This window comes from Pteropus vampyrus, unplaced genomic scaffold (assembly GCF_000151845.1).
Source record: "Pteropus vampyrus isolate Shadow unplaced genomic scaffold, Pvam_2.0 Scaffold35, whole genome shotgun sequence".
Taxonomy (NCBI): domain Eukaryota; kingdom Metazoa; phylum Chordata; class Mammalia; order Chiroptera; family Pteropodidae; genus Pteropus; species Pteropus vampyrus.
This window is the reverse complement of record NW_011888816.1, coordinates 254,385-264,056: the sequence shown is the minus strand read 5'-3', so window position 1 is coordinate 264,056 and position 9,672 is coordinate 254,385. Positions and strand designations below refer to the sequence as shown.

The following is a 9,672-nucleotide window of genomic DNA, read 5'->3' as shown; positions in this document are numbered from 1 at the left end:
AACATGAGCATACGAATATCTGTTTGACACTCTGCTTTCAATTCTTTGGAGTATATAACCAGATGTGGAATTGCTGGATCATATGGTAATTCTATTTTTAATTTTAGGGGAACCACTCTATTATTTTCCATGGTGGCTGCACCATTTTATATTCCCATCAGCAGTGTACAAGGGTTCCAATTTCTCCACATTCTCACCAACACTTGTTTTTTGTTTTTTTGGATAATTGCCATCCTAATGAGTATGAAGCAGTTTTTTATAGTAGTTTTGATTTGCATTTCCCTCATGATCAGTGGTATCGGGCATCTTTTCATGTGCTTATCAGCCATTTGTCTATCTTCTTTGCAGATATGTCTATTCAAGCCCTTTGCTTATTTTCGAATTGGATTGTTTGTTGTTGTTGAGTTTTAGAAATTCTCTATTTTCAATATGGCCTACTCTGGAAAGTGTCCTATGTATATTTGAGAAGAATATTGCTGTTATTCTAGGGTAGTGTGCTCTGTATGTGCCTGCTAGATCTGATTGGTTTATTGTGCTGTTCAAGTGCTCTATTTGCTTACTTATCTCCTATCTGATTGTTTTATCCATTATTGAGAATGGAGTATTGAAGTCTCCAACTATTGATGTAGAACTGTCTATTTTCCCCCTTCAGTTCTATCAGTTTTTGCTTTATGTATTCTGATGATCTGTCATTGAGTACAAATGCTTCTAATTGTCATATCTTCTTGCTTTCATCGATATATAATATCCTTCTTTGTTGTCTCTTATAAACTTTTTGGACTTAAAGTCTATGTTGTCTGATGATTGATTTATGTAGCCATCCCTTCTCTCCTTTGGTTCATATTTGCGTGGAATATGTTTTTCTATCCTTTCACTTTCAATCTATTTGTGTCTTTGGATCTAAAGTGAGTCTCTCGTTGACAACACATAGTTAGATCATGTTTTTAAGTCCTTTTGTCTTTTAAAAGTTTGATTATAATGTATCTTGGTGTGAGTCTCTTTGGAGTTCATTGAGGTTCTTAAACGTTTATGTTCGTGTCTTTCTTCTCCTTAGGGACGTTTTCAGCCATTATTTCTTCAAATACTTTCTCTGCTCCTCTCTCTCTCGTTTCAGCTGGGATTCTCATAGGTCCCTTAAATTCTGTTCACTTTTCTTCAATCTTTTATTTCTGCTCCTCAGAGTCAATAATTTTCATTGCCCTCTCTTGAAGTTTGTTGATATTTTTTTCTGACTGCTCAAATCTGCTTTTGTATCTCTATAGTGAATTTTTCATTTTTGTTTTTATATTTTTCAGCTCCAGAATGTATTTCTGGTTTCTTTTTAGGTTTTCTCTTTATTGATATTTCCATCTTGTTCATAGTTTTCTTGACTTTACCCACATCTTCCTTTAGTTCTTTGAGCATCTTTATGACATTGTTTTAAAGTCTTCATCTAATAGATCTGATATCAGAACTTTTTCAAGAACAATTTCAGTTGGTTTATTTTTTTGCCTTTGAATGGGTCATATTTTCCTGTTTCTTTGTATGCCTTGTAAGTTTTTGTTTTTGCTTTTGTTTTGTTTTGTTTGGGTTGATAGCTGGACATTTGAATCTATTAATATGATTCTAACTCTAGAAATCCGATTTTGTCCTTCTCTAGAGTCTGCTATTTTTTGTTATATTTTTTTAATTGCTGTAAGATGTGTCTGTGCCAAGAATCAGCCTGAGGTGTGAAATTAAGGTCTTCTCAGGTCTTTTCTGAGCCTATGCCTTTTCCTTAATACGTGTGGTCACTTTCTAATTTTCCCCAGAAATGCAGTTGCCTTTGAATGTTCTAGTCTTTAATGTCTGACTCCCAAAAGAGGAGAAAGAGAACATGGGGAGAAAAATAAGGGAACTGGCCCTTTAAATCCCCTGAAAGTCACTTCAGCCCTAGAGGGAGGGGTTTACAACAATAAGGGGAAATGGAACGGCAATGGCTACCTGCACCTTGGTCTGCACCTCTGAGATCAGTAGCAGTAATCCATGATTGGAGTAGAGATACCTGATATTTGGAGAACAGGGTCCAACAAGGTCCAGCTCTGGCTTCTGCAAGCTGTGAGGCATCTCTTCCAGGAATAGATGCAAGGCTGCCTTGCAAGGGACTGGGTATGGGAGATGGGTAGCTGCTATTGTGTTAAGAGCTGAAATTAAGCAAAGTTAACTGCAATTGATCATTCAAGCCTTCTCCTGAAAGCTGCAAGCCTTCGATAGACTCAAGAGTTCCGAAATCGCTAGAGCACGCTGATTCTCCCAGGGCAGTTGTTGTCTAGATGAGGAGACAGATTCCTGGTGCTTCCCACTCCACCACCTTCCCAGAATCTCAATGGCATTTTCTTTTAACAAACTTCTTTCTGGGGAGTGGGACCTCTCATAACCGAGGCCCTTCTTACTGAGGATATCTCTGACACAAAAGACTATTTAGCATTCCTTTTCATTAAAAAGCTCTATATACTGAAATTTCTAATCTGATTCTAAATCTGGGATGCCCCCTGAAACCAGGGCACATGGTCACGTAAAACCTCACAATATTTCCTCCACCACCACCGACAGCCCCCATTAGCATTTATTCTCTGGGAAATGAAGTCTTGTTGTGCTCGTTTCATGCAAATTATCGCTGACAGAAGAGAGTAGATTTCTAGATATAGAGACCCACAGGATAAAGAAGCCCAGAATCGTTAGGCACAGGAGCAGACTGGGTGTGCCTGACTCACTCTCAAGGTTGCATAAGTAAGATTTCAAAATTAATCCTCCTCTGGAGACTTCAACCTAGTGTACTATATTCTTGGTTAGGAAAGAAGAACTATATTACCCTTTCTTTCTTCTTTTTTTTTTAAATCTTTACCCTATTGACTCTTGTATCTCCGCCTTCTCCTTCTGCAGGAAAGTTTATTTCCTACTTCTACACACCAAGTTCCTACCTCTAGATCTGCCTGATTCAGTTGCTGAGAAGCCTGACACACCAGTGACTCTTGGAAGAAGCCATCCACTCACGGTGAGTTGTGGGTCCTTGATCCATTATTTTATGAATCAGAGGCTCAGAGCATCTCAGCTCTGGAGATGCACTGGGAGCCCTCTGAGTTGTCTGCACAGCTCAGGAACTTGGGAATGATAAAGGTGAGAGAAAGGGGTGGGAGATGGTGTCTGCACCAGAAATGTTGGAGAGACCCCGGGGAGGTACAGGGCAGGATGAGACCACTCCTCAGGGCTCAGGTGACAGCAGAGAGAGTGCTGAAAAATAACCAAGAAAAGTAAGAACAATCAGGCTTTTTGACAACTGCTCCTCTCACTCTGTCTCTCCCGACTCCCAAGGGCTTCCAAGAGCTGGAACTTTCTACCCAGAATTTTCTCCTCCTCTAGCCCCAGTCCTGAACCAAAAATGTGCTTCTTGCCTCAAATCATTAGGTGCACAGAGGCTGAAGTGAAGAAAAATTATTTTTCTGAGAGGCAGCTTTTCATTGATTCTGAATGAAAAGCGAACTGCTAGACCAGTGCACTTCAGCCACCTTGCTAAGGGTCTGCTTTGGTAGGAGCTAAGTGTGCTGGAGCGAGAAAGGTAACAAAGGGGAGGTGGCTGGCATCTGAGAAGCCAGTGCAGATAAATAAACCACATAAAGGGCAGAGAATCCACGGTGGAAATGGTTAGCACAATTCACCCCCTCATACGCCACCCTCACCCCTCAATCTGAATCAGCAGAGTGAGGGGCTGGGCTGTGTATTTCTAATTGACAGACTTTCTGTGTGAGACTGAAGCCAAGCATTTGAGAACCACTGCTCCAGTCCACACTTCCCCACACAGAGGAGGAGACGAAGCCCAGGTTAACCACCGAACAGCCCGAGAGCTTGCTGCAATTTAAGGGGCTGTGGATCCCCAATATAATTCATTTTTACAGAGTCACCCACTGGATTACCTGGAAGTCTAGCCCACAGTGGAGCATTTTGTTTCCCATCAGCTTACAGCCTACGAGTTCTCTCTTATTTACTTATCCAATTAATATTTATTTAGTAGCCATTCTTTACTGGGTTGGGTTCTGGGGTACCACGATACCTCATTACAAAGACAAAGATCTCTGCCCTCATGGAGCTTATGTTCTGGTAGAAGTGTGTGTGTGTCTGCGTGTGTGTGCACATCTGCGTGTGTGTGCACGTGCACGCACATGCACGCTTGTGCAGGCATGGATGGGGCACGCTCATGTGGGCGAGTGTGCATTTTAAGGTGAAATGCCAAAGAGGTTCTGTTAAAGCCATGAAAGAATACCTAGAAAATTTGTTACCTGTTCTATACCCATCTCTGTTCTCAGAGCCTGGAGACGGGAGCCCCTCAGGGCCTTTGAAATTGAATAGCCCAGGGCTCAAATTCTAGCTCAGCCATTACTTGCTTTATAAGTTTGAGGAAGTCATTTAATCCATCCACGCTTGAATTTCTTCACTTGTACTATGTATAAATACTTATCCCACACATTTTTTGCAAAGATTAAATTAATTAATGTATGCCAAGTATTTAGCGTAGCACCTGGAATTAAAGGAACCCTCAATTAATAATCATAGTTGTGATTCTTTAGGCGGATACATTCATTTTCTTCCAAGCTTGATTAAAGGTCTCATTTGGTCACTGCAGATCTCAAGAATCTGGCTCGGTGACATGACATGCAAGATCTGTGAAATCTATCAGTCACAAGAGAAACCGAACAACGTATATGTAGATTAAAAAGATAAGGTGTGCACTTAGATAAAAACAAATTCACAGTCACTACCAGGAAAAAAAAAGAAAAGCGTATTCTTGAGAATCAAGCTTAATGATGTTAGGTGTCGCCCTTATAATGAGTTTCGTGCATTCTTTCAATGACCATTTATTGGTGCCTCCATTTGCTGGGTGCTGTCATAAGAGCTGGAGAGAGAAACATGATCTAGTCCTTGACCTCAAGGAGAACACAATGGACAGAAGGTAATGTTATAAGTGCTCACTGAGAGGCGTGCACAGGGTCGTTAGATGATGAAGAAGGGAATTGGAGCAGGAGGTATTGGAGGATGAGCAGGAGCTCACTAGCTGTTTCGAGCAGAGGGCAGGCACACGCAAAACCACGGAAGCGTGACGGAAATGGCGCGTTCGGGGAAAATGGAAAGAAGGTGGCTATGGCTGACTCTGGGCTTTGAGAAGCGCTTAGAGATGAAGCTGAGGAGAGGCGAGCTTAGAAAAGGCAGGATGAGCGGGCCGGGCATTCCCTTTGAAGTCCCACCTCCTCCACATCGTGGGCTGCTGGGGGCTTTAAGCTGAGAAGGGCATGATTCAATTTCAGTGCTAGAACAGACAGAATGAAAGGGAGCACACACAAAAAAGCGAAAGACCACAACAAAGCCAGAAGCGAGACGTGCACAGAAGGCCAGGGAGTGACAGTTGTAAGAGGCAGAGAAGGGATGAGTCTCAGAGGCGCTTCCGAGGAAGAAACCGTATGACATTACAATAACAATGCAGAACGTTCCTCTGAAGTTATCAGAGGGATCAAGGGCTCAATGAGGAAGGAACTTGGGTTGTCATTGAAACTTTGACAAGAGACATTTTGGCAGGATGACGGAGGCAGAAAGTCGAGAAGGGCATCAGAACACTTTGCCTGTAATTGACCAAAAAAAAAATGCAACTAGTAATGTTTTAAACACCGGGACTGATTTTTCTCAGATAACAAGAAATCAGAAGATGGGCAGTTCAAGGGCAGGCTGGGGAACTTGTTGATGTTGGGACTCTGCTTAGATCTTCTTCAGTTCTTTGAGTCTTTTATTCATGATCCCAAACACCGAGCCCTCCCAAGACAAGGTGCAAAAGCAGAAATGTCAGGCTAGGGTTTCTCTTGCCTCTCTCTTCACGAAGCGGAGTTCCCAAAAGCTCCCGACAGAGTTTCCTCCTAGATTTATCGTCTAGGAATGGGTCACCGTCCTGTGTGCCACCTGCAGAGGAGGTAGAGAAAGTGAGTGTCCATCACGTTAGCCTTATCATGAGTCGAGCTCTCCAAGAAGGTCAAAGGTGTTGGCAGAGGGCGGTCGGGGTGATGACTGGCATCTGCCACAAGGGGATAAAGCAGCACAAACGCTTCCAAGGAGATGGCTGCGAGGCGAAGGCGAAGGCCAGACAACGCTCGAGTGGAGCAAGGGTATTTTTAAGATCAGCGATTACGCTGCGAATTACCATCCTGTGCTCTGTTTACAGGACGGAGGAAGAAAATGGGTGACGATGACGTGCTTCCCCGGTTCAGCCACGACGTGCTGGCCACGTCTCATTCTCTGCTTACGGCAAACATCAAGGGGAATGATGGAGACCCCACCACCGGTTATGATTACGAGGGCAATTCACCCTGCGCAAATGACGAGGTGAGGCAAATGGAAGCCAGCCTCCTGCCCCCGCTCTACTCGCTGGTGTTCATCTTTGGTTTTGTGGGCAACTTGCTGGTCGTCCTCATCCTGATAAATTGCAAAAAGCTGAAGAGCATGACCGACATCTACCTGTTCAACCTGGCCATCTCCGACCTGCTTTTCCTTCTGACTTTCCCAGTGTGGATTCATTATGCCGCAAATGGGTGGGTCTTGGGGAATGTGATATGTAAACTATTCACGGGGATGTATCACGTGGGTTATTTTGGCGGAATCTTCTTCATCATCCTCTTGACAATCGATAGGTACCTGGCTATTGTCCATGCGGTGTTCGCTTTAAAAGCCAGGACGGTCACCTTTGGGGTGATGACAAGTGGGGTCACCTGGGTGGTGGCTGTGTTCGCCTCTCTCCCAAAAATCATCTTTACCAAATCTCAAGCAGAAGGGTTAGTTTACTTCTGTGGCCCTTATTTTCCAGTAGAATGGAATAATTTCTATACAATAATGAGAAGCATTTTGGGCCTGGTCCTGCCACTGCTTGTCATGGTGATCTGCTACTCAGGAATCCTGAAGACCCTGTTTCGGTGTCGAAACGAGAGGAAGAAACACAAGGCCGTGAGGCTCGTCTTTGTGATCATGATCGTCTATTTTCTCTTCTGGGCGCCCTACAACATCGTCCTTCTGCTAAACACCTTCCAGATCTTCTTCGGCTTGGATAACTGCATTAGCTCTAATAGGCTGGACCAAGCCATGCATGTGACAGAGACCCTCGGGATGACGCACTGCTGTATCAACCCCATCATCTACGCCTTCGTCGGGGAGAAGTTCAGACGGTACCTCTCCGTGTTTTTCCGGAAACATATCGCCAAACACCTCTGCAAACAGTGCCCGGTTTTCTACCGGGAGACAGCAGACGGCGTGAGCTCAGCATACACCCCTTCCACGGGGGAGCAGGAAGTCTCGGCTGGTTTGTAAACGAGCTGCAATTCGCTTGTTATTTTTAAAGGGAGATGGCAATCTCTGTATGATAATGAGCCTCAGGGTTTGCCAAAGAACAGGAGTCTGTAAGTCTCCCAAGTAAGTGCCCAGGACCTCAGGGTTGCGTGTACCAAGAAGGATCTATATCACGCTCGTACAGCCAATCATGTACCCACCGTGACTGAACTTTGACTGTCTAGAAAGCTCATCTCAGTTCCTGGAAGATGCCGCATCACCTTGTGCCTGTGCCTTTTCCCCAGTCTTCACCATTTCTTCACTCCCTCTCTGATTCGGTCAGTTTCTTTAATCAAGTGCCCGGCTGCAGGTGGGGAGGAGTTGAGACAGGCATGGGTGAACCAAGTGACGGTGAGTGGGGTTGAGCCACATGCAGAGAGGAGGGAGGCGTGAGCCTGGCTGAGCCTGGACAGGGATGAACGTAAGGGGTTTGCTCGTTCAGCTGGGCAAGCACTGGTCCCTGGCTTCGTCTCCCACCTGCATTTGACCTTGAAGGCTTCCCCGGGTCCTGGAGAGCTCGAGAATCATAATCATTTTCTGACAGCTTTGCTTGGGTTTCCTGATCCTTTTCTGTGTCAGGGCATGACACATCGTTGCTTTCTCATGGTTTATCTATGCCAACCACGTACCCAGCGTTTGAAATCTATTAAATGTATGTCCCCATTGTTCCCATGCCTCTTAGGCCACAGCCTCCTATACAAAAATGTATTAATATTTTTGTTTATAAAATATGCATAATCTATGAGATGAAAAAAATAAAGCCCTTGTTTGGTCTGTAGGGAAGGGGGAGGGTTGGAGGCAGTGATTAGAGAAAGGGTAGGGGTAGGGACAAGTGAGTTCCCCCCTGGGGGTGCAGGGCCATAGCAAGAGTGAGACCACCCCATAAATGTTTCCAGAAACAGCTAAGGGAGAGGCTAGGGAGGATGGCACTCCAGAACCCCTAAAGGCCTCATGTCTCAGATCCGACCGAGTCTCTGCCTTGTCATCTTTCTTGGCCTTCCTGCTGCCTTGGCCCCGTGTGCTTCCCCAAAGCCTTTGTCACATAAAACTCTTGCCTGCAGGATTAACTGACTTCAAAATCCAGTTGTAGGGGTCCGGGAGAGTAGACTTGGGGAGAATGGGCAGCAAGAACCCCTTGGCGGGGCCGGAAGAGGGAACCCAATCAGTGGGGGCACTGGGGTGTGTCCTCGAGGCCGAAAAGGGGTCTGGGGACAGAACAGAAGCCCGTATCCCAGAAATCATGCACCGGCATATGTATCTATGTGTCCAAATTAGCAGGCAGGGTGGGCCTAGATGAAGGAAGATTATAGATGGATTGGATGAACATGGTTTCCAAACGACCTTGCAGAGCCTCATTTTTGGATACAGGCATTGAGTACAGATATTTTTTAATTAATTAATTAGAGATAAAGTTAAAGCTGAAAACTGCAACTTGCGAATGGGCCAAAGAATCACTTCAAGAGTTACCATTAAGCCAAGCCTGAAATACAGTATCAGTCATAGAGACAATTCTGGTTTTGAGCTTAAAATCTCAGAACATGGTTGGGAGATTGTTGATTCGGCATACATAGTTGTCGATCAGGGAGTTGGAAGTCTGTGCTCTCTGCGCCTATGGTGATGTAGTGGCCAAATAATATTTGGGTCACAGCACGCACTCCATAAACCGTGTCGTCTCAACCACGTCTTTATTCTCTTAGACTTGCTGCCGAAAATCTTTTTTTCCTTTTTTTTTGCACCGTGAAGTCTATGAAGTCATGGATTTCATCACATTCGAATGCTTCTTCAGTGTCTTGCAGATGTCTTAACTGATGGTCAGATTGTCCCATTTTGCCGGTGGGAACTTCTAAATGAAGCTGATCCCTGATCAAAGCCTTTTGACCCTACTTGTAAAGGAGGGAAGTTAGTAAGCAAGGAAGGAAAGACTTTCGCCTCGGTTGAGCCAAGTTGGGAAGCGCATACATGTCACCCAGTGCACGATCTGATGCGAGGCAAAGCACGGGGCTTCTGGAGCCCAGCAGCTCGGGAGCTGGGAGTTACCGTGGCTCTACTTTCTTGTTTCACGGCTCGAGAAGGCTTCGGAAAGAAGTGTGTGGGCTGCGGTGGGAGGATGTGATACACCTTCGGATGTTTGTATTATCCTAAGAAATGCATTAAATTTTGTTCTGATGATGATAACATTTAAATATTGTTTTTTTAAAAACAAAACAAAACTATGACTTGGAAAATGAATCGATGCTTTCACTATATTGCTTGGTTTTTTTTAACTGTCTGATTAGCAACTCCCCGTTTCTTCCACCCCCC

The 9,672-nt window shown here is 44.6% G+C and overlaps 1 protein-coding gene across 1 annotated transcript; it reads left to right on the top strand.

The window, feature by feature from the left end:
• Positions 1 to 2,714: 2,714 nt before the first annotated feature.
• Positions 2,715 to 7,353, top strand: CCR2 (C-C motif chemokine receptor 2). Its single transcript, XM_011357328.1, has 3 exons — positions 2,715 to 2,748; positions 2,902 to 3,013; positions 6,218 to 7,353. The coding sequence occupies exon 3, from the start codon at positions 6,232 to 6,234 to the stop codon at positions 7,351 to 7,353; it is 1,122 nt and encodes a 373-aa protein (XP_011355630.1). The 5' UTR covers positions 2,715 to 2,748; positions 2,902 to 3,013; positions 6,218 to 6,231.
• Positions 7,354 to 9,672: the final 2,319 nt, after the last annotated feature.